Source organism: Myxine glutinosa, chromosome 5, assembly GCF_964187855.1.
Source record: "Myxine glutinosa chromosome 5, kmMyxGlut1.1, whole genome shotgun sequence".
NCBI lineage: Eukaryota > Metazoa > Chordata > Myxini > Myxiniformes > Myxinidae > Myxine > Myxine glutinosa.
Window position 1 is genome coordinate 206,728,160 of NC_136265.1, and position 25,780 is coordinate 206,753,939.

Genomic DNA, 25,780 nt, shown 5'->3' on the forward strand with positions numbered 1-25,780 from the left:
CCCCTTCTATTTACATGCAATGGTTCGGTCCATCCGCAGAGCCAAAGCGAACGGCTTGCGAGTACGGTGACCATACCTTGGGACCCCCTTGTCCGATTAATTTCAAACCTTGACAAATTTTCCATTCCTTCCCTTCCTGATCTTTCGATGTAGGGCTGGGTTCTTTTTTTAGGATCATGTTGCATCGAGCATTATTTTCCAAAACAGTGTGAACATTAACCCACACCAAAACCTCTGACATCCCACCATTAACACCTATTGTAAGCGTGCCGAATCAGTAAGCATCACCCCTTCTATGAGCCTCGACCAGAGGGTGGTTGTCACCCACAAACACTCGTCGCGAGCTGTTCCATTGTCTGTTGATTCCCATTCTGCTGTTTTTTGTCTCATAATCAAGATAAATTTGGAACAGCCCTTAAACTAACACCAAGCAGATCAATTTTTATATTTAAATATAAAATCATTTCCTCATTAATTCATAATCATAAAATCATTTAATCCGTGTCACCCATGCTATTTATCTAGCAAATTTCGTCAAAAAAAAACAGCACTGGTTCCGTGGAAGCGTCCTACAAAACGCTTTGCTTCTCGCAAAACGTCCGCCAACGGGAAGTAAAGGGAGGGAAAAAGAGCGGGAGGAAGAGACAGGGTGCCGGAATGGACATGAGGGACAATGAGGGACAGTGAGGGAGTGTTGGTATGCAATTTTTTTTCCCAATCGCCATCTTTCACAGTAATTCTGGACCGGCATGAGGTGGGATTGTCTGTCATGAATTTATTTGTTGGTCGAACGAGTTTTAGTTATGGCGGGAAAACTGAAAAAAAAATTCTCTATTTAAAACGGGTGTACACGATTGTACACGTGTACGGACCTTACCGAACCGGCAAACAAGTCGCTTCATGCACATCAGTGGTGCGTTTCTTCGTGGCGCGTGTCAGAAGAATTACACAGCGCAGGAAAAATACGTATTTACAGAAATCGTTAAAAAAAAACTCGGATAATCGCTAAAATCGTTGTGGCCGGTGTACCATATTGGAAATATATATATATATAAATATAATTCCGTTTCCCGGTTCCCTGTCGCTCGCCGAGCGCCGAGCAAGTCAAGTGCTTCGAACAAGTGCAAAAAAAAAAGTAGTACTTTATCCGTGTGCGGGTGGGTAAACGAGTGTACCGGCCTTACACGTCCTGGAAGCAAGCGGTCGCAAGGTGCACACTTGCTCCGTTTGCTTCCAGGTCACAGCAAGGCCCTTTAATAACCAGCGCAAAAATACGTATTTACAGAAATCATTTAGAAAAAAAAACGAATAAATTGCTACAGTCGTTTATCGAAATCCCATTCGTGATGGCTCACGCCACCTATATCGCGGCATCGGTGCGCAAAGAAGCCCCAGACCACCTGCTCCCCCATGTATGTACACATAACTTCCAAGTTCGTAAATCATATTGGACTAAACAAGACACACTCACCTTTTACTTGCTTGTACAATTGATTTCAGCGGTGCCTCCATATTGTGGAAGAATTTTGTGTATGACTCACAGGACTCCAATGACCGGACACAGGTTACAAAAGGTCTAGTTTATTAAACTGTATTCACTTCATCCAATTACCAAAATGATACCGCATAATATAATGGATCAGGTTAACTCTTTTCGCTGGTCCTTCTCGTTCATCCGACACTCCCGTTCGGTCAGCGCTTCACGTAGCAAGTACTCGTTCATTCCATCGTTCCGTCGGGCAGGGCTTCTGAGGACAAGTCTACTTTACTCAACGTTTGCTCTCGTTATATCGCCAAACTGGACTTAATCTCCTCTCCGCTAATGTCCCGAGGTCATGCATCGCACCGAGTCCTGGCATCAGCTCGCTCCCCTCCTGCTGTGATTTCCATTTACACAGCAGGGGGGGGTGCTCTAGCCTGGGGCCTTGACCAGGTGTTTCCAAAGGATTATCATGTTCATGCACATTCTGCTTCGTTACCAGATTTAATCAATGAGTTACCAGGGCCAATCAATACGTTACACTGAGTTACACTTCCACAGTACCAATAATATTGTCTGGGCCATTTTAGGATTTCTGTGTGGAATAAGCTAAGATTTAGTCATTTTTTCATCTTTTTTTGTTGCTGTTTTTCCACTGCAAACCAAAGAAATACAAATGTGGATCCTAAAATATTTTTTAATTTCAAGAATTTTCTGGAAGAAATGGTGCATTATTTGAAAAAAGTGAATGGTTGCCAATATTTTTGGCCATAACTGTAGGTATGTATGTATGTATGTATTATGTATGTCCGAATCTTTTTGAATCGAAAAAGACTTGGCCGATCTACATGGAATATTTCATACATTCTTGCGGTACCCAGGGTCAGGTCATGGGCACAAAATACCAACCCCTCAATCTCTCTCCCCATGAGGATGGGGAGACGACTTGCAATTTTCACCTGTACATGTGGAAACGTGCAAGTGGTTTAACCACTGATCCCTGCCTTAGGGAGGGGGTATTGACATGAAATGTCGCTCCTGGAGGGAGTGGCAATTACTAGTCGATGTAAATACGGAGGTATGGCTGGAAGACGAGGAACGACTAGACGATGGATCCCGGCAGCTCTTATTAGGGTAATTACGGGACGACTATTCAAGCATAGATTAGGAATCGAATTAATCCCTTTACCCTCTGTGGAATTTTTCTCTCAACATCTTGTCTTAACGACCACAATTATTCCCACGTTTTTGTGTGGTTGGCCGGGGGAAGCTTGGTCCAAGTCTTTCACAAACTGGCTGGCGAAGCCTGACCTTCGTTTAAGGTTAGGGCAGGAATTTATGAATTGTTCAGGGTGCCAGAGATAGACAGCCTACTCTTCACGAAGGACACCATGGGATCTTTAACATCCACCAATAAATGCCAGCGGATGGGATGCCCAGTTTAACATCTATCTGAGGGACGCCATACACATGGATGAATCACCCTGCTTGCCTGTGAAACACCAGGATGACAGTTTATAGCTCGGACAAGATTCAAACCCAGGCTAGACAGCCTAGAGGTGAGTGTGCATACCTCTGGGAGTCTAGGCCATCCTGAAAGTGGTTTCTCAGTGGAATTTCATAGCCTCAGTCCAACAACGCGTTCTTTGCCGATTTCTCATTCTTAACCATATTGATTTGATCCAAACATTTTGGCAGCATGAAGCAACTTTTATTTTATAACTGGAATGTTCATGACGATTGTTTGTGTGCAGAACTTCAAGAGGCCTTGTGTAACGTCAAAGATCAATGGGAAAGTCTGCGGCAGCTGATGAACAGCAGCGTCGCCGCAGACGCTGCGGAGCAGATCGAAATGTCTCCTTCACGGGTTGTGTTCCCCAAAGAGGTAAAATCAATGCTTTTGCACCTCTCTTCAACGGTTTGCTAAAACAAGGATGATGATATCCACAAAGGGAGCTCTGCAAATTGAATATCGCGTTATATTTCATTGTGTGGCACTTGCACCTACTCTGGCGCAGGCCCCAGCATCGGAAGTGACCGTCCAGGTGGCTGTAGACCAGGAATCGTTAACACTTCCCACATCTGAAAGTCTGTCGCGAAAGGTGGGCAAACTGCGTACCTGGCTGCGAGATGCAGACCTACTTTCTCTGAGAGCCTGCTTGGCAGACCATTCTGAGCTCGAGCAAGACCTTAAAGCACAGATCTCAAAACTAGAGGTGAGACTGTTGGTGACTTGAAACGTATTCATTGGAGACTGCAAATAGCTCGTGACTTTAACCTTAACTCAATTCTTAAAACCATGACTTGAACAATCCACTTCCAAGTCACGATATTTAACTTTGGAGTAAAAATAATTAAAATCTCCCTTTTCCCCTATCCCACGTACACCTCCATCATTATTATTATTTTGTATACAGAATCGAGGCTCATGTAAGAGTTAACACATTGAACATGAAAACATGCACAGACACATAAAACATACAATGAAGGGAGCGGGAGACAAGAGGGGGAGAGAGGAAAGCACACAAGCACAACAACAGAAGAGAACAGGGACATTGGTAGATCTGTGGAAGGGGGAGGGCTGTGGAGAGGGAGGAGGGGTACACGGTATAAAGCAAATAAACACTACTAGGAATTTCACTACTAGGAATTTCAGGAAAGAAGTTGGGGATTGAAAGAGGCGGATTTGGGGTGTTTTAACGGGGGTAGAAAAGATCAAGGTTTTGGATGGGGGAAGATGAGAGATGGTGGTGAACAGCTGTTTTGAAGACCTGGAGGGAGGAGAGAGATTGAAGAGAGTGTGGGAGTTTGTTCCAGAGGCGGGAGAAAAGCGGAATAAAAGAGTGAAGGTGAGCAGAGAGTCTTGATTTTGGCAGTTTCACCAGAAGAGGGTTGCTGGCAGATCTTGTGCATCCTGCAGGAATATTTGGGGGACATCCTAAGTTGGAGAGGAGTTGATAGAAGACGGAAAGACCACCAACCTGCCTGCGGTGAGAGAGAGAGAAAGGCCCTCGGAGTTAGCTTCATCGCGGGAGATTCCAATGATTCTGAAAGCTTTGGTTTCAACAGCGTGAAGACGAGCTAGTTGTGAGGCAGGAGCACCAGCCCGGAGGGGAGAGCAGTATTCCATTGAGCTGCGGATGAAAGCCTTGTATGTGGTGAGGAGCTCAGAGGTGCCCAGAAAGGACTTCACATGACGGAGGATGCCCTGTCCCTTCCTTCTTTGTGTTCCCCAAACTGGTACTTCTCTTTCCTCTCGACCTTCTTTACCTTTTCTTCCCATTCCTATCACACTCTCATATCCTGGGGGGGTTTTTTTCCATACCCTCCATTCCTTTCTTCCAAATGTATTTTTGTACCCTGCCCTCCGACAAGGTTGGAGACGACAGACAATAAAATGAGCTCCGACCAACCGATGATCTGTCCATTTCTTTTATGTACACAATATTTCAAAAACCGTTGAACATTTAGCTTCTATATTCCTCATGGCATTATCTCAACCTGATTACATCGCGGCGGTGATTGGCTGATTATGTTTCCATGGCAACCATCTCAGTAACTTGGCTTGTGTATGGATATTTCAAAAACCGTTCAACATTTAGCTTTCATATTGCAGATAACCATTCCTCATGACTTTATCTCAACCTGATTATATTGTGGTGGTGATTGGCTTATCCATGTTGCCATAGCAACCATCTCAGTAACTTGGCGTGTGTACGCGATATTTTAAAAAACCGTTGAATATTTAGCTTTCATATTACACAGATCTATTCCTCATACCATCCAAAAGGTGTGGGGCCTCGAGTATCAGGTCATTGCTCTCAATTAAATTCCCCTTTTGTAAATGTATTAGTTGTCCTTCAGATTCAAAGATGTTTTGCAGCTATTAATTGATATATGTTTAATTAAGAGTTCATTACACATGTATCACTTTAATTATGAGCTATCTGATTAATGAGGCAATATTTGCTCAGAATCTCCACTTACACTCTGGACACGTGTGCTTCGCGGGTGTCTCTGAGATAATGCTGCGCTGTGTGGCCTTCCTAGCCTGGTGTTGGCTTAGCAGTTAGGGTGCTGGCTTGGGATCCTAGGATCCTGAGTTCTGAATCCCAGTTGATCGTTGAATTAACGCCAGGGGGCCTGTCATCCTTCTGAGTTCGGCAAATTGAGTACCAGCTTGCTGGGATGAATGTGCCGGTGTATGCCCCGGCTTAGAATAGGTACACTGTATACCTGCATGTCGTAAGAGGCGACTAAAGGGTTGGCGTCAGGAAGGGCATCCGGCCATAAAAACATTTCCTCAAAAAGGGAACCATAATGATTGTCATGGGGCCCGCAAGGCCAACCCCCACTCTAGCAGGGAAAATGGCCTTAAAATGACTGTTTTTGTTTGTTTTGTATATATATACTAGTGAGGTCACCCGTGGGAATCCCACGGGCATGGACGTGTGTGACATTTGGGCGTCTTGATTTAGATGCTGCACATTAAATTTTACAAAATGGTTACTGGTAATTCATCAGATCCAGAAATGGTGTAATGAACACAATTTATTTATTTCACATAATATGTGACCCCTCACTCCTCTCCACCTGACACTCACCTCTCTCCACCCTCACGCCTCTCCAATCCCACTCCTCCGCACACTCCCCTCCAATACCTCCTCACACTCCTCTCCAATACCTCCTCACACTCCTCTCCAATACTTCCTCACACTCCTCTCCAATCCCTCACACTCCTCTCCAATCCCTCACACTCCTCTCCAATCCCTCACACTCCTCTCCAATCCCTCACACTCCTCTCCAATACCTCACACTCCCCTCCAATCGCTCCTCACTCTCCTCTCCAATCGCTCCTCACTCTCCGCTCCAATCGGCCCTCACTCTCCGCTCCAATCGGCCCTCACTATCCAACTCCTTGCTCTTCACTCTCCAACCCCTCGCTCCTCACTCTCCAACCCCTCACTCCTCACTCTCCAACCCCTCGCTCCTCACTCTCCAACCCCTCACTCCTCACTCTCCAACTCCTCGCTCCTCACTCTCCAACCCCTCGCGCCTCACTCTCCAACCCCTCGCTCCTCACTCTCCAACACCTAGCTCCTCGCTCTCCAACCCCTAGCTCTCCAACCCCTCGCTCCTCGCTCTCCAACCCCTCGCTCCTCACCCCTCGCTCCTCGCTCTTCACCCCTCGCTCCTCGCTCTTCACCCCTGCGCTCCTCGCTCTCCACCCCCTCGCTCCTCGCTCTCCAACCCCTAGCTCCTCGCTCTCCAACCCCTCGCTCCTCGCTCGCCAACGCCTAGCTCCTCGCTCTCCAACCCCTAGCTCCTCGCTCTCCAACCCCTAGCTCCTCGCTCTCCAACCCCTAGCTCCTCGCTCTCCAACCCATCGCCCCTCGCCCCTCGCTCTACAACCCTTCGCCCCTCGCTCTACAACCCCTCGATCCTCACTCTCCAACCCCTCTCCCCTCACTCTCCAACCCCTTGCCCCTCACTCTCCAACCCCTCATCCCTCACTCTCCAACCCCTCGCCCCTCACTCTCCAACCCCTCACCTCTCACTCTCCAACTCCTCGCTCCTCACTCTCCAACACCTCTCTCCTCACTCTCCAACACCTCTCTCCTCACTCTCCAACCCCTCGCTCCTCACTCTCCAACTCCTCGCTCCTCACTCTCCAACCCCTCGCTCCTCTCCAATTTCTCGCTCCTCTCCAACCCCTAGCTCATCACTCTCCAACCCCTGGCTCCTCACTCTCCAACCCCTAGCTCCTCACTCTCCAACCCCTAGCCCCTCACTCTCCAACCCCTAGCCCCTCACTCTCCAACCCCTAGCCCCTCACTCTCCAACCCCTAGCTCCTCACTCTCCAACCCCTAGCTCCTCACTCTCCAACTCCTCGCTCTCCAACCCCTCACTCCTCACTCTCCAACCCCTAACTCCTCTCCAATTTCTCGCTCCTCCCCAACCCCTAGCTCCTCACTCTCCAACCCCTAGCCCCTCACTCTCCAACCCCTAGCCCCTCACTCTCCAACCCCTAGCCCCTCACTCTCCAACCCCTAGCTCCTCACTCTCCAACCCCTAGCCCCTCACTCTCCAACCCCTAGACCCTCACTCTCCAACCCCTAGCCCCTCACTCTCCAACCCCTAGCTCCTCACTCTCCAACCCCTAGCTCCTCACTCTCCAACCCCTAGCTCCTCACTCTCCAACTCCTCGCTCTCCAACCCCTCACTCCTCACTCTCCAACCCCTCACTCCTCTCCAATTTCTCGCTCCTCCCCAACCCCTAGCTCCTCACTCTCCAACCCCTAGCCCCTCACTCTCCAACCCCTAGCCCCTCACTCTCCAACCCCTAGCCCCTCACTCTCCAACCCCTAGCCCCTCACTCTCCAACCCCTAGCCCCTCACTCTCCAACCTCTAGCTACTCACTCTCCAACCCCTAGCTCCTCACTCTCCAACCCCTAGCTCCTCACTCTCCAACTCCTCGCTCTCCAACCCCTCACTCCTCACTCTCCAACCCCTCACTCCTCACTCTCCAACCCCTCACTCCTCTCCAATTTCTCGCTCCTCTCCAACCCCTAGCTCATCACTCTCCAACCCCTAGCTCCTCACTCTCCAACCCCTAGCCCCTCACTCTCCAACCCCTAGCCCCTCACTCTCCAACCCCTAGCCCCTCACTCTCCAACCCCTAGCTCCTCACTCTCCAACTCCTCGCTCTCCAACCCCTAGCTCCTCACTCTCCAACCCCTAGCTCCTCACTCTCCAACTCCAACACTCCAACACATTTCATTCCAAACAGCACAACTCCTCTCCAACCCCTCACTCCTCAGTCCTCTCCAACCCTCCGCATCGTTGTTGCAGCAGCATCCTGTGCGGTTCTCCCGTCTCGTTCTTTTTCTCGCTGCATGATGTTCACGTTTGCATTGACGTTCGTCGACGGACTCGTTCGCCCGTCTCATTCGTTTTCTTGCTGCATCCTGTTCAAGTCTGCGTTCTTCATCGACCGTCTCATTCATTTTGGAAATGGAAATTTCCACGCAGCGCATGAATTGTCACGATCCTCAAGAGGAAGTGTCTCGTAATCATCAAATGATAAATGGAAAGTAAATTATTGTGAAAATTAAAGATTTCAAATAAACCTATTTAAAGTGTATGCGCACATAACTAATAAAAAAAAAACGAAGAAATATCTCTCGGTAATTTCCTGAAACATATTTTACTTCCGGATAATAATGTTGAATGAAATAAGAACGAAGAAATATATGTCGTTTTTGTGACGACTGTCATCAAAAGTAAAAGTAATATATCTTAATGGAAAAGAAAAAGCGAAGTTTTAATATATGTCAACATTTTCCCCGAATGTTATTTTAGGCGGTGTATTTTCGAGTATCATCATGGGGTCATGGCGCGATTTTTATAAATATATATATCTCTGTATTTTCCCGTGTGTGCGTGAATGCTCAATTATTTCTGACACCGAGTCGAAAACCATCGATAAAAATTAAATCAGATGGTGAATTCGAGATAAAATCGTGAGGGTGACTCAATGAATGTGCGTTATGTTACAGGCCTTTGAGAAATCATTTCGTTCTATAAACGGAAACTTTCATGGGATTCTCTTCCCGTTTTTTTTCAACCGAGTCTGAAACTATGTTAGCGACTGTTAAAAATGAAATGATATATCGAATTAGAATTGAAATAAACCTGTGTGAGAGAGAAAGACAGCACGGGCCTAACAAAACAGGCCTCAAAGCTATTCGAGGTAATAAAATGGTGGATATTTGTTTACATGAAGCCTCTCCAAGAATTGGTGGAGCTACTCTGTAAACGGAGTAAGACACACCCCCGGACAGACAGACAGACAGACAGAATCACCGTAGCCTATTATAATATAGATATATATACTAGCGAGGTACCCTTGTTACGCATGGGTGGGGAGCCGACAGCAAACAAGCAATGCTGAAATTGCAATTTTGTGAATGCTAAACCATTGAACAAATAAATTCTACATTCCTGTGCCGCCTCCAGTCATACATTAGACATGGACAGATGGTTCGTGAAAGACTTAGGTAAAAAAACGGCGAATGGGAAACCATGAACCAATAAATTCCCCAATCCTGTGCCACCTATAGTCGAACATCAAGCATGGAGAGCAGGTTCGTGAAGGATTTGTACGAAAAACGTACCCGTTTGAATGGTTCTATCCCCAGTCAATGGGGAATCTACATATGACGATCTGCGAATGTCATGGTTAAAAGTAGAAACCCTCACATCATTTCCTCATTCACTTGAACTCAATATTTCCATTTTCATTCCAAACAGCATAACTCTAATAATCACAAAGTAAATATCATTAATATAAACTAGGACGGCACTCTTCGACGTCACGATGTACATATACATATCTGTACCAAGTTTGAATTAGATCACTTCAGCCGTTCTCAAGTTACAGACCTATTACAGATTTGACCTTTGACCTTTGACCCCAAAATATAATCACTTCATCTTTACAATGTTATACAGCCTGTACCAAGTTTGAATTAAATCACTTCAGCCGTTCTCAAGTTATAGACCTATTACAGACTTTGACCTTTAACCTTTGACCTCTTGAACCCAAAATCTAATCACTTAATCTTTACAATATTATACATACCTGTAGCAAGTTTGAATTAGATCACTTCAGCCGTTCTCAAATTATAGACCTATTACAGATTTGACCTTTGACCTTTGACCCCAAAATCTAATCACTTCATCTTTACAATATTATACAACCTGTACCAAGTTTGAATTAGATCACTTCAGGCGTTCTCAAGTTATAGATATAATACAGATTTGACCTTTGACCCCAAAATCTAATCACTTAATCTTTACCTCATTATACATGCCTGTACTCTGTTTGAATTAGATCACTTCAGCCGTTCTCAAGTTATAGACCTATTACAGACTTTGACCTTTGACCTCTTGACTCCAAAATCTAATCAGTTCATCTTTACATCATTCTACATAATTGTACCAAATTTTGTCAGAATCCCATTACTGGTTCACAATTTATCAGGATAACAGCATTTTTTTTTTGTTGTTTTTTTGTTTTTTTGTATACAAGATCGAGGCTCGTGAAAGAGCGAACATTAATCATTTTAAGTAAGTATTTTTAACTAACATGACCTCTGACCTTTGCCCTTTGCCCTTGTGCCCCCAAAATCTAAACAGTTCATCTTTACCTCCTTATACATACCTGTGCCAAGTTTGACGAAGATCTCTTCAGCCGTTCTCAAGTTATTGCAAGTAACGAAAACCTATCACAGATGGACGGACGGACAGCCGGACGGAACAACCTGGAAACATAATGCCTCCGTTGACTTCATCTTCGTCGCCAGAGGCATAAAAATTAACTTTTACCAACATTTAAATCCGTGCTGATGTTACATCCGAATATGGAGCAGTTCCGTATGGTTGGAAATTCAAAATCATAATTGTATTCACTCAATTCCAAACATCCTCATTCCAATCATAAATTGATACTTTAACAAAATAATGTTAAATGATGATTGTATTGAGATATTCTATCAAACCAGCTCATTGTCGTCATGTGTTCACTTCTGGATTTGGAGCAGGTCCGTATGGAGTCAATTTCAAAATCATCATTTTAATGAGGAATTTTTGAAACCTCCTAACTACCTTACAACATCCGCTGGGACCCCAAAACGTTCCACAGGAGGTTTGGCGGGGTAGCCCTAAAACTGAGGGAGTAGTTTGGGGACGGACGGACAGACAGACAGACTGTTTTACAATATAGATATAGACTTGGTCGGTCTCAGAAAGGGGCGATGCAAGACCGAAGATGAACTACCAAGGAGGTGTTTCGTCCACACGACTGGTTCGTTATGTGGTGTGGGATTAATTAGTCTATCCGCATGGTAGTCTCAAAGACTGCAGAGATGCCACTGGTGCTTGGCAGCAGGTTTCAGATCCCTTTTCACCTTGCAGACCCTTCTCCACCTGTCCGGCGTGCCAGGTGTCTCTCTCCTTCTGCTGCATCTCTTCACCGCATCATCTCTCTGGTTCTCTGGTTCATGTGCTCACTGTGGCATCTCTCTGCGTCTCATGCGCGCGAGCATCACTGCCGTTTATAGCCAGACTCCTCGTGATGGCACACTATTTGCCTTGTTCCTACTATAAAGTTACCTTTCCTATATTCCCCAATGGAAGTTCAGCCCAAGCAGATGATTTTAAGTATTATGCTGTAGTGATGAGCTCAAATAAGGGCAAAACAAGTCTGTAGCTATGCTATTGTGGCTCTGCTTGTGGCTTTTGGAACCATTGTATATAAGGCCCGATGGATGAAACTCGTACCTTTTGATTTTGAAGTGCCTATTTTTTTGCCTATTTTTCTTGCCAACCAGGTCCTGCGTACAGAAATAAGCCGACGGCGAAGGGGCGTAGCTGCTTTGCTCCGGCTTATTGGGCATCTCCACGGTGCCCCAGGCCTGCTGGGCCTAGCTGAGAGGGCCTCGCAAAGTTTGCAGCGATCTTGGGAGGCTGTTGTGCTTCAAGCAGCCTTTTGGGAGCATCAGCTACGTCGCTGGCAAGCCTACAGGGCAAGTGCATTTGATTGTTAACTGAACATTCATATCATTGCATAACTTGGCCTTCATTCTCAATTGTACCCTCCTTCTGCAGTACTATTATTACCAAAGCTACTTTAACCACACAAAAATGTCCTATAATTTAATGAGACGGTATTCCCAGATAGATGAGCCTGGAATTCACACTGACCCCCATGGATACTTTGCAACACTCTTTGTTTCTCTCTCTCTCTCTCCACCAGAATGGAGCTGTATATTCATTGAAAATACAGACTTTGACTGACGAATATCTCGAGTGGGATGAGACCGACTTTGGTCAGGCTTTTGAAATGACTTTTCGAGATAAAAGCAAAATGCCTGATGAGGATGCACTTTCTTCAGCATCTGATTTGGACATTCCATCACCATCTGCAGGTCGGGAACTTTGTGCCATCCTCCAGTTAAGCACTCCTCTGTCAACGCCACTTCCTGGGCTGTGGCTCGTGGAAGAAGAAAACTTGGTGAAAGACACGAGTCATTCAGAAGGACTACCTCTGCACTTGAAAAAGTTTGAAGACGAAATGATGCATGAAGACGCATGCTGCAACAGTAACAACGACATGTTTTCGAAACCAGAGGGGGATCTACAAATTGAGGATTCTGGTGCAATGTCACCAATAAGTGAATGTACAGCTGGTCGGTCTACGTGCTCCTCGTCCGAAATAGCTTTCATGGAAGATGAGGCTCATTGCTTGTCGCCATCTCAATCAGCAATAGCTAGCCAAAGAGTTGATAGTGGGGTGGCTCAGGATCGCTGCCATGGTGACTTGAGCCAAGCAACACTGCAGCTTATACGACGGCTGGAACAAGCTTCAGATGGTGAAAGAGGATGTAATGATGAGAAAGATGAGGTTGATGCTCAGAATTCACTGTCAGGTGACTCCTCCTGGTACGATGATATTAAATGTAACGGAGGAGAAGAATTGGCTTGTAGCATTGCAGCAAGAGCGCCAAAAAAAGGAGGTCTTCCAACATCCTGCTCACTTGCCGATGATGTGAGCATCAGCATGATTGTCAATACTTCAGCTGCGTCCATCCTCTCCGAAGACGATGAGGAGGGTGGAGAAAGGCCGAGAGAGAGAACGGCGGCAATGGCGGCTTTGGAGGAGGATGCCACCGACGTTGACACGGGTTCAGATTCACTCAGCATTGATGACCCTGATTTAGATGGCAGCATCAGCTCGGAATCAGAAAGCTGGGATGATGATTATGATGACGAAGAGGAAGAGAGTGGTGGCTCTGGTTTTGAACTCCACACGGGCCATCGCTGGGATCATCAATGCCAGGGGAATCTTTTGACGAGTCAAGCTGCTCGAGGAACTCCATGTGTAACGTGCTCTCCTGCAAGGACTAGCTGGGCCGACGACATGGAAAATGGAAATGTTATAGATACAACAGATTCTGAGATAACGCAAAAATGTGAACGTTCAGAGAGGGAGCCACAAATTGTTTTGAAACGTGACGGACCTCAAACTTACATCGATGAGTACAGCAGCAGCAATGTTGGAGGAGATTCTGCTCTAATGCAGCAACATGATGACATTCATGCATCTCAAGTCCTCCAAAGTCTCTACAGCAATGTTGGCAACCATTCTTCCTCAAATGAACCCAAATTTAACCCAAAAAGTAATTCAGGATGTAAAATAAACTTGGCTGCGTGTGGTGAATCTGCAACTTCAAAGACCGTCAACAGCCAAAGAACGGTTGGGTATTTTGGAGAATTGGGGGTGAGCACACTGGGACTCTATTGCGCACTGTCATCGGGAGATGGCAGCAGCTGTGACGACCTGAGCACCACTCCGCTGCTTGGGTGGGAGGAAGAGGGCAGGTAAGATGAAGTTTGCATGGAGGCAAATTAGTAATTAACTTCATACATTTCTTTAAGAACATTATCGAGTTTCTTATTTACTATGAATAAAGGGCTACCTAAAGTTCCACAGATTCAGATTGGATGAAGACCAGCTCCTTTTGTTCAGTGCGAGCATGGAGGAGCGGCAATGATAAGATTTAGTTATGAATTACGTAACAATCACGAGCTAAAACTTGTTTTTCTATACGTTAAAATTTGAAAAACAAACAAACAAAAAAAAAACATCAGATTTGTTAACTCTTAGATGCAGGCGTCAAAAATCCTACATAAACGCAGCCATTGGGCCTCGGAGACTCAACGCGGATGTATTCGTGTAATGCTTTTTTTTTTCTTTTTTTAAAATCGATTGTTTTTCTTTCATATCCTTTTTCAATCCAAGTCGATGCTCATGGATGTGTATTTGCTCAGAAAATGTGAATCATTGATCCTATTAGTTGGAAGAATCCCATACAAGTAATGAATGTTTTATTTCATTACTTGTATGGGATTGTATTGGTTTTTCAACTTTTTTTTCTCTAAAATGTTGAGGCTCATGGAGAAGTATTTGCTCCAAAAATATGATTCACTAATCCTTTTATTTAGAATGTATATTTCCACAACTGTCAAAAATCCTACACCTATGCAGCCATTGGGCCTCGGAGGCCCCACGAATGTATTCGTGTAAAGTTTTTAAATTTTCATATTTTTGTCACTGAATTATTTGTAACCAAGTTATAGGAGCATATAATGAGGCTCATATCAAGAAAATAATGATATAACATTTATTTTATTTTATTTTATTTATGGTACAACAACATTTATGCGGGACCTCGAAGGCCCCAGGCCTGCATTCGTGTCAGATTTTCGGGTTATAAGTGAAGAATGAAGATTTTCCCACGAGCCTGAATGAAATTTTATTTTTTTATGTCACTGAATTTTGTGTAACAACATGAAAGTTGGTGAAAATTAGGCTCATTCCAAAAAAAAATTGTACAGCACAGTTTTTGCAACAAAACAACCTTGTGGGCCTCTGAGGCCCAATCACTGCATCCAAGGGTTAAATTCGATCCAGTGTGGAACTCCATAAATAATTCCTCCGATTTTGTATATATCACTGCAGTAATAGATGCTTGGCCTTCGAGAGAACAGCAACGTCAGGATTGACGAAGGTCTGGAAAGACAAGCTTTCTGACGTGCGTTCTGACCTACCATGCATTATCACGGACTTAATAAAATCTTACTATTATCCGACATATGATTAGCTTTTTCAGGGTCCTTCATCCTGAGTAACACTCGACCCAAACAAAGTCAATGGAAATCTGAAGTGCAACAAACCCGGGCAGTGTATAATCAGCAGAGGCCTACAGGTTAGGCCCACGAGAAAAACAAGATGGCGGCCATATAATTTCGTCTCCTGCCATGGTGGGTGGAGTCGAGCAACAGATGTGGGTGTGGTCCGGTAACTGTCCAACCAATGAGTGCACATTTCAAAAATCGACCCTCAACAAGAACCCCAACAACAACAGCAACGCAAAGCTCTTGTAGATCTACCTGTGTGTCTGTAACATGTCACAGGGAAAAAAGCTGGACTTGCTATTCGGTAAAGCCGATGTTTCAGCGAGTGTCCACTCGCCTTGGTCACGGCAGCTCTCAACCTTCTTCTTCACTTAAACATCTCCCATGACCAATGCGAGTGAATACGCGCCAAAGCGTCAGCTTTTCCGACGAGAAGTCGAGCTTTTTTCAATTATAAACTTTTAGTGCATCTTCTTGTGTGTTTCCTTGAAATCTCTGTTTCTCCAAATTCAATAGAACATATCATTGTGTCTGATGAAGTGTTCTTCAGCATGTTTGTGAAGAGATAGCGATCATAGATAGATAGCCATCGAAGCGGATTTCTCTCATCGCCTCTTCCTGTTCAGGCTGGAGTTCCCCAAGGCAGTGTTCTGGGCCCAGTGCTTTTTCTGGTCTTCATCAATGATCTCTCCGACTCTCTGGAAAATCCTCTCTATCTCTTTGCTGATGACTCCACTCTCTGGCGCTCCAATTCCTCATCCCTCAGATCGGCAGTCTGCAGCCTCCTCACTCTCTGCAGACCTGGACAAAATCACAGACTTGTCAAACAAGTGGAACATGTCTTTCAATCCTGACAAATCTCACACTCTTACGATGTCTCTCCGAAAAGCCCGACTGGAAAACCCTCCCATCTACTTTCTCAACAATCCTCTCCAAGAAGTTCTGTCGCTCAAGCTTTTGGGTCTCACTATCTGCCATGATATTTCCTGGGAAAACCACATTTCCAAGCTGGCCTCCAAAGCCAGTCGCCGACTGGGCATCCTCCGTCGTGCGAAGTCCTTCCTTGGCACACCTGAGCTCCTCACCACATACAAGGCTTTCATCCGCAGCTCAATGGAATACTGTTCCCCACTCTGGGCCGGTGCTGCTGCCTCACACCTAGCTCGGCTTTACGCTGTTGAAACCAAAGCTTTCAGAATCATTGGAATCTCCCGCGATGAAGCTGATTCTGAGGGCCTTTCACTCATTCACCACAGGCAGGTTGGTGGTCTTTCTGTCTTCTACCGACTCCTCTCCGACCTTGCTGCCCTTGCTCTGTACATCCCCTGATCTATCTCGTCTCACCTCCCCAAATATTCCTACAGGACACACAAGATCTGCCAGCAACCCTCTTCTGGTAAAACTTCCAAAATCAAGACTCTACTCACCTTCACTCTTTCTTTCCTCTTTTTGTCCCACCTCTGGAACAAACTCCCACACTCTTTTCGCAAGACTTCACACTCCTCCCTCCAGGTCTTCAAAACAGCTGTTCACCACCATCTCATGTCTTCCTCCATCCAAAACCTTGATCTTTTCTACCCTCGTTAATCCATCCCAAACCCACCTCTTTCAAATACCCTGTTTTCTTTCCCGAAAGCCCTTGTGGTGTCCATCTTGTTTATCCTGTGCTTCTCTATCTTGCCCTCTCTCGTCTCCCGCTCCCATTATTGTATGTTCGATGTGTTCGCTCTTATATGAGCCTCGACTAAGTATACAAAATATATAAAAATAATTAAAAAGAAGAGATAATTTTGCAGTGTGCTGTGTTGCACTCAGTCCCTTTCTGGTGTTACGGGGTCCCCCCCCCCCCCCCCCCGCCTTACCCCTGGTCTCGGTGGACCTCCGGACCCCGAGAGGGTCCCCGGCAGAAAGATGTTTTTATCCCTCACTGGAACCACAACAAGCATCATCTGGAATCAACCATCAACAAGAACCACCATAATTAGGGCCGGTATCCGTAACACTGGCAAGCAAATGCGAAGTAAAATTAACTTTAAATCCATATGGGAAATTATTTTGCTTTTGTAAACTCTCAGCTTTGTGTGCATATAATTCATATGTGTTTGTTTTACAGATGTGAGGAACTATCTACTTCAGCACCATGCGGTCAGCCAACAGGGATCATGGAAAATGACAAAGAAAAAGACCTCGATGACACCTCAAGATCATCAATAACTATATGCCACTTGGTAGTGAGAGAGGGTGGGACAGCATCAAAAACTGGACTCTCTCATCGAAAACCACCACCACCACCCCACCCCCGACTGCCTCCTCCCACCCCGCCAAGACCAAACATGACCGGCATTCCGGAAAGACACGCAAAACGAAGGGAGGTGTCCCTTGCCAAGGAAATTCTCCGGCCTATAGACCACAGGCCTCAGCCAAGCCGGGCAACATCAACACCCGAGGTGTTCAGTGGCAGCAAGACAGGACGCAGCTATTTGCCGCGTCCGCTGAACACGTCTCGTCTCACTTCACGCCCAACCATGGACATTGAGGTAACGTAGGAAGGATTAATGAAGGATTTGGACATTTTCTCTTGGTCATGGAGTGGTGGGATATTTCGATTAAAAATCGCTTATTAAACTGTGGTGATTAATTTTCAAGCTGCCATTCTCTAAAATAGCAGATTCCTTATGTACATGTTGAAGTTAAGATGGTGCTATGAGCATGGTGTGTTCCACTAGCAAGCAGCTTGCTATCGCTTGCCAAGCCAGCCGTTCCGCACCAACCGCTTGGCAAGCGATAGCAAGCTGCTTGCTAATGGAACACACCCCATGGTGTGATCCTTGTTCAGCATATAATATTACAACAACCCAATGTGTCTCCTTTTCAGCACCTTTCCAACTTACTCGTGCATTTTTTTCTTTTTGTTTTGTTTCTATTGTCTAAAGCTCATGTTCAAGCCATTTACCAGTCAGTGTCCCCTATTACCAGTCATATGGTACTCATTTTTGCCGACCTCGGAAGGATAACAGGCCGAGTGAACCCACCTGGTGTTCAAACTCAGGACCCTAAGATCTCAAGTCAGCCACCTTAACCGCTAAACCAATACCAGGGCTGTGCTCACTTACCACATTTCTGTCGAGCACTCGCCAAATGGCTTTGGCACTCGAGCAAGGACTCCATTCAAAACTGCTGATAATGAATGTCTGGCTTGAGAAGCGCTAGCGAGCTGCTGGTAACTAAACACACCCCCAACCTATGCCATGCAGTGTTCCAGTATAATACTGTTGCGGATCTCAGGTTATGGTGCTCCCCTTACCGAAGGGGGGTTAATCCCCTCGTCTATTAAGCTGGCCGTCCGAGTCCTTAGAAGATATCGCGCTCCTTCCGTTCGGAAGCAGGGCGATACTCCTGCCCGAGCCACGGACAAGATGGAATATTGCCGAGCGGTTTAGCAATCCGAAGCTCGAGCCGTTAGCGGCAGTCTAAACCCGATTCGAAGCGGTTCCTATATCGTGCCACAGGTATTCAATTGGGGACAGGACGGAAGCGATCGGATGAGAAGAAATCAGGTAAAGAAAGAACATAGGATTTATTATACAATAATGAAGAGGAAACAAAAGGGGCAAGAATATACAAAAGAAGGAAATAAAAGGACATAGGGCAAGCTTAGACACTCTTAAATATCACACCCAGGACAGAACAAACACACTTACATGAAAAGGTGGTGGTGGTGGGAAGGAAGAGAAGGGTCCAGGCAGCTGGTAGGCATCGAGGTCCGGCTCCGACCTCGTGCTCCGGTCCACGCTCCGGGTTCGAGGCGAAACCCGGCAAACAGCTCCGCATATCGTTGAACGCGACCGGACAATTATATCGCGGGGGGGGGGGCGGTGGGGGGGGGGGGGGGGGGGGAGACTGGGATGCTGCGTACGTAATAGATTGACTCCTTTGCCTTCAACCAGTGTGCACGCCTCCAACAGTTCGTGAAAACGGCAAGCAAGGACTCCTTCACCACTTTCTGTCGCACGACTCGTCTCTCATCTGCTGAAGTCGTTCTCCCGGGCACATCTCTTGATGTTCAACTCCTTCTCTCTCCCTGGCTCATCCGGGCACATCTCCTCAAGTAGTCCCACGTGGCCGCTTATATTGGCCAATCGCGTATTAAGCCGCTTGCCTTTTTGGATATGCCCATCGGTGAGCTGCCTCGGCCCTGATTGGTCGTGAGGGCTCACCGGTCTGCCCCTTGATGGTGCGTTGAGGGGCCACGCCTTCGTTCCTGGTGCTCCTCCCCCTTCTCCTCCAACTTGGTCGCGTGGCTTATGGCGGCTGGCAGCGAACAACCAAAAGGCAGCGAACGCTGAGGCGGCTGCGGCTGGCAGAGGCGCGTAATACAATTTGGAGAGGGTAAAGCCGCAAAATGAATAGGATGGGAATTTGAGAAGGGACCTAGGTTATTTGATTAATGCAACGCAGAGTCAAACTATTGGGAACAGATCCTTACCTGAAACACATACTAATGAAATAACTAAAGAAGTTTCTATGGTGTTCTACGTGTTGCAATATGACCTAACTAGGGTGCGACATTTGACCTTTACACAAAAGTGGGAATATTTACAGGGGATTATTTATAAGGGATTATTACAAATATTTACAGAGTGGAGGGTTCTAAAAACCACAACAATACTGTACTTCAATTTTAATGAATGAATGATAATTTTAAGGCCATTTTCCCTGCTACAGCAGGGGTTAGCCAAGCAGGCCCCATGACCTCATGGTTCCCTTTTTGAGGCAATGTTTTTATGGCCAGATGCCCTTCCTGACGTCAACCCTTAGTCGCCTCTTAAGATGCAAAGTACACACCAGGATCATTCATCCCAGCAAGCTGGTACTCAATTTGCCGACTTCAGAAGGATGACAGGCTGAGTCAACCCCCTTGGCGTTAATTCAGCGATCGACCAGGATTCAAACTCAGGATCCTAGGATCCCAAGCCAGCACCCTAACCACTAAGCCAACACCACGCTATAATACTTCAATTTTAATAAAATAATAATTTTAAAGATCGTTTTTTAAAATCCGGAAATTTCTAATTTATTTATTTATCACTATCGAACACAGCGTCAATCAACATCTTCTTCACGCCGACCCTCTCACATGTCATGCCCTCTTGATATATTGCATGATTTGTTGAAGTATTGAAGTGTTGAAGTATTATGACTGCGATTTGTGTTCTACAATCTACAGTATTCAAGTATATAATTCAATTTAAATAGAGGTTTAAAGGTGTATAAATAAATTCATTCCGAGTCTTACCACCGTTTTACCCAATATATATTACACCACCCTATCTGATACGTTACATTAGTTATTCGTACCTGGTGTTTGTGTCCCTTTATTACATCCCTAAAAACAGTAAATCTCCTGTTTGGAATGAATTTTAATTGTATGATTGCCAGGCAGGCTGAGTAAAAATATTGTCAAGTCCGTGGCCGATGAACACCAGCCTTGGACAAATAGCCAGACGGTCTTTAATTCTGAGGCGATCTCTGAATAATGGCGGTTGTTCCGTCGCGCGTGGGTGAAGGAACAAAGTGCTTACCTCAGTCGGCCACCACACGGGTTTATTCTCAAAACCACAAAACATGCAAACACGACCAAGAAATTCAACAATACAACAAATAAAATGCCACAATAATGAATTTAATGAAATAAAGCATGGCGATTAAATGAATGTTGAGGTAAAATTAAATCCTAATTTGAGACGTCTCCATTCAGTCACAAATACAACACACGGGGGAAAGATAGTAAAAAATAAAAGGTTTTCTTTTATTCGGCCAGTACTCAGATCAGGTTCAAAATGCGCCTGGGGCCTTGATGGTCACGGCAGTCCGTGCAGCCACCCGTGCGGGAAACGCTCCAACAATGGTGCCGAAACTACGTGTCGAAAACACCCAGGCACGAAGCAAGCAGCCAATACGGCCACCTTTCGTTCTCCACTGTCACGTGCCATGCAGACCCCAGCTCCTTGATGAGCCCACAGTCCAACAATACCTCCTCCTTCAACGTGGCAAAGGCTCCACAAAGCTCCGAAAAGTTCTCTTCCAGGCACACACGGGGCAAAGTGACCGCCCGAGCCGAAAGCCAAACCGAGAGAGAGAGAGTGAGCGATTCCTCTTCTTCTCCTGCTCGAACCTTCCCTGTGACGTCACCCCGACCAATTGCCGAGTTCCACTGAATCGTCCCATGGTCGGGCTTGACCAATGACGAACCTTGGGGCGTGGCCTTTTTCCTTACTCGGTTGGTGGGCGGGGTTTAGCCATCGATTGAGAATGTTCGGTGTATGTGGGCAATTCTGACGGTTTTGCATGGCCGGCCTTGTAAATGTAAAAAAAAAACGTACGGAAAAGCCACAGGAAGCAATCAGAAACTGGGGCAAAACTAACTTAACCCCTATCTAGTTAACTTAGCTCCACCTCCCATGTGAAGACACATAGACAATCCTGAGCTCCAGTTTCCATACTTAATACATCGAGATGTCTCCTATGCGTCCAGGGTCCATGTTACATTATACAATCCTACCTGTACTATGGCATTTCATCCTCTACCCCCACAAACGTAACAATATTATCTCACTCCTTTCTGCGCACGTGCGATCGGGATGAATTCAGAGACAAAATATGGTAAAATGGCAAACTTGGCTTCCTATTCATGTTCCGATTCGTGTTCAAAATACAACATTCAATTTAAATAAACTATTCCTCAATCATAAACTGATAAGACGGACAGATAGACGGATGAACATGAACCAATTGCTTAGCCACACAGCTGATGATGTCTTCTTCTCCAGGTCTGCTCAGCTTTGCTCAGCTCCAGGCCTTCTCAGTCCTTGGCTGAAAGGCCTCAGCTTCACCAAACACGGAATCAGAATGCTCTACCTTGCCCTGCGCCTCGACAACAATCACTTATGCGTAAGCCAACAACAAAGGTACGTACAGGTCATATGTCCCCCGATTTACGTACAAGATTCGGTTCTAAAACTAACATTTTCCCAACCGATCGAGCATTACATTTGTTCTCCAAAAAAATGACTAGAAAAAAATGCAACTTGTCAGTTGTCAAAAGAGAGATATTTGTATAATAACGTTAACATTTTGTTGCAGAAACCCTCATTTCTTCCTGCTTGAACTACGACTCTTTCTGACCTTTGGGTGTCTGGCGGAGGTGAAGCCAATCGGCTTTGGCCATTTATAACCAGGAAATGGAAAGTTCCATCTCAGGCCATGAGCTGTGCAGGCGTAAGCTAGCACTTAATTGGTCAAACAGCTATCTTCTGTGCCTTCTCCTGTTTCTGCTGTCGTTATTCAGTAGTATCGCACGCTCCGTCCGTCGACCATCGTCTACAACGGGAAATGTACATTTTCTTTCTTGGTTAATTTTATAATTCATCAATCGCTTTCGAAATAATTCACGCACTGCTTTCTCCAACACAGTTTCTTTTGGTACTCAGGAGTTTTTGCGACCAGGTTATTTACGTTTACCTTATTCATGTTATATGCAAGTGTAAATTTGGAGTGCAGCGTATAATTTGTACAGAATGTCTATGAACATGTGCAGGTGATGAATATTTCAGTGTCCGGGGATTCATGATGGGACAATGGTAAAAGGAAGTAATTTTAGCAAACAAGTGGAGAAACTAGAACATGCTTTGAAACCCATATAGCAGATCCGTTAGAACTGAAATAAACCAATTGGAGCACATCGCTGGAAAGCAATCAGAAAAACTTAAGCGTATGTTCATTTTTCTATCCTCAATAACAATATTATTATAATTAATAATAATAGCAAAAGTAAAGAAACTTAGGGCAACGAATTCGGTTTAACATATCGAGATGGTTTTGACAAAGGTTTTACAATGATTTTTACCTCCACCACCTTCGCCACTGTCTGTCCGTTTGTCTTTTTCTATTTGACTGTGAACAGGATGCCTCAAAAAGTTGGGGACAGATTCGGACAAAATTTGGTAGATAGATTGGGTGTGTGACAAGGACGGAATGATTCGATTTTGGTGAAGATCCTATAATTTTTAAGCGATTCTTCACCATTGAGTGATAGGGAGCGGCTAAAAACGATATATAGCATGGTATTTCAAAAAGATTTGGACAGATTCGGACAAAATTTGGTAGATAGATTGGGTGTGTGACAAGGACGGAATGATTCGATTTTGGTGAAGATCCAGATCCTATAATTTTTAAGCGATTCTTCACCATTGAGTGACAGGGAGGGGCTAAAAACGATATATAGCATGGTATTTCAAAAAGATTTGGACAGATTCGGACAAAACCTGGTGGACAGGTTGGGTGTGTGACAAGGACGGAATGATTCGATTTTGGTGAAGATCCAGATCCGATAATTTTAAAGTGATTCTTCACCATTGAGTGATCGGGGCTAAAAGCAATCAATATACAGCAGGATATCTCAAAGAGTTGTGGATGATTTATGACAAAACTTGGTGGACGAGTTGGTCAGGCGACAAGATACAAGCCGATTCGATTTTGGTTCAGGTTCGAATCCAGACCCGGTCTATCAGTGGGACACAAAACGTAAATTGTTCTGTCTGGTGGAGGTATGTTAGTCCCTGCCTTGTCTCTATCACCTTCCAAGTAATTAATTTTAATTATAACTATTTATTTAATTGTTATCCAAAAGAATATTGCTCATGGAGAAACAGACGAGGTTTCATGTTTCTCATTCTTTTCTCATTCTCACGTGTGATCATCAACATTTCCAAACTTGACAGACGGCCATTCTCTCGAAGCAGTTTCTTGGCAAGGCTTGTCCTGGGTGGTTTGCCATTGACTTCCGAGCAGGTGAATCAAGGCAGGGATGTGCAATTTGTTCAGGGTACCGGCGATAAATCGCATCTTCTTCGCAGAAGACACTGGGAGATCTTTAACATCCATCCGACAGGATGTCCGGCTTAACGTCCGATAAAGAGCCACGTCAATGCCTCGTCCTGCCTGCGAAACACAAGGATGAGTTTATAGTCATATGGAGATTCAAACCAAGGCCTGAGAGCTCACAGGTGAGCATGCGTACCCACAATAGCTTGATTTTTGGGTTTTGTGGACAAGAGCAAATTGCAGTTATATTCTTTGCTTTTATCCAAGAACCAAGATCCGAGCCGTTTAACTCGAGGTGAGCGAAGGTTGTGCAATGAATTTTCTGATTCGACAGGGTTTTCAGAATTAACTTTTTTGTTCTCGCACAAGATGTTTTTGACCAAGAACATATTCTTATAGTCTTAACAAATCACAATTACCCAATGCGTTGCTGCCGCAGCAATTTGTCTTGACTTTGATGAAATGTGCGCTTTACATGAAATGTGCACTTTACATGAAATGTGCGCTTTACATGAAATGTGCGAAAAATTCTCAATTATCACTACAAGGCAACCACGAGTCGGATTGTTTTTCCAGCTTCATCTAACATACAAGTCTGTCTATCTGTGTGCATTGTGACCGACTGTTTGACATCATTGGTTCAATTATGGTCGACTAAGTGCCAAGGTTTCAACAAGTTAAATAAAAGGTGAAATTTCAAAAATAAAGGAGATTACCGGAATCGGTCTTCCCATTCAGTTTCATTTGACATTGATGGAATAATTCCATATGCGTCGGCCATCCAAGTAACTTGCACGTTTTGAATCGTATTGCACAAAGAGAAACCAATTTGAAATGTGCGATTGATGCAAGAGTTGCAAAACATTCCTTATTACCCAGAAAAACGACAATGCTTGATGAAGCTACTTGATGCGTTTTTTCTTTAAATATACTGGCATAACCATGCTAACGGGCTGGCAGGATGGCCCACAGGTACGCACACTCTTACTTGGAGGTCTAAGCTATCTTAGAGGACTTGGAGGTCTAAGCACAGACTTAGAGGTCTAAGCTGTCTAGCTTAGAGGTCTAAGCTGTCTTAGAGGACTTGGAGGTCTAAGCTGTCTAGCTTAGAGGTCTAAGCTGTCTTAGAGGACTTGGAGGTCTAAGCACAGACTTAGAGGTCTAAGCTGTCTACCTTAGAGGTCCAAGCTGTCTTAGAGAACTTGGAGGTCTAAGCACAGACTTAGAGGTCGAAGCTGTCTTAGAGGACTTAGAGGTCTAAGCACAGACTTAGAGGTCGAAGCTGTCTTAGAGGACTTAGAGGTCTAAGCACAGACTTGGAGGTCTAAGCTGTCTTAGAGGACTTGGAGGTCTAAGCTGTCTTAGAGGACTTGGAGGTCTAAGCTGTCTTAGAGGACTTGGAGGTCTAAGCTGTCTTAGAGGACTTGGAGGTCGAAGCTGTCTTAGAGGACTTGGAGGTCTAAGCTGTCTTAGAGGACTTGGAGGTCTAAGCTGTCTTAGAGGACTTGGAGGTCTAAGCTGTCTTAGAGGACTTGGAGGTCGAAGCTGTCTTAGAGGACTTAGAGGTCTAAACTGTCTTAGAGGACTTGGAGGTCTAAACTGTCTTAGAGGACTTGGAGGTCGAAGCTGTCTTAGAGGACTTAGAGGTCGAAGC

The 25,780-nt window shown here is 45.2% G+C and overlaps 1 protein-coding gene across 1 annotated transcript; it reads left to right on the plus strand.

Moving 5' to 3' along the window:
- The first annotated feature begins 2,509 nt into the window (after positions 1-2,509).
- Positions 2,510-24,858, plus strand: LOC137428144 (uncharacterized). The gene is made up of 8 exons (XM_078777461.1): positions 2,510-2,558; positions 3,235-3,365; positions 3,499-3,696; positions 11,877-12,071; positions 12,302-13,926; positions 17,357-17,780; positions 22,074-22,211; positions 22,387-24,858. Exons 1-8 carry the CDS (start codon positions 2,510-2,512, stop codon positions 22,408-22,410), a joined length of 2,784 nt encoding a protein of 927 aa, XP_078633587.1. The 3' UTR covers positions 22,411-24,858.
- Positions 24,859-25,780: the final 922 nt, after the last annotated feature.

Excerpts from the sequence above, each read along its gene's own strand:
- LOC137428144 (XM_078777461.1), top strand. The coding sequence starts at position 2,510 with ATGTCGCTCCTGGAGGGAGTGGCAATTACTAGTCGATGTAAATACGGA. Across the intron at positions 2,559-3,234 it reads TAGTCGATGTAAATACGGAG|AACTTCAAGAGGCCTTGTGT; the intron begins GTATGGCTGGAA and ends GTTTGTGTGCAG. Across the intron at positions 22,212-22,386 it reads TGCGTAAGCCAACAACAAAG|AAACCCTCATTTCTTCCTGC; the intron begins GTACGTACAGGT and ends ATTTTGTTGCAG.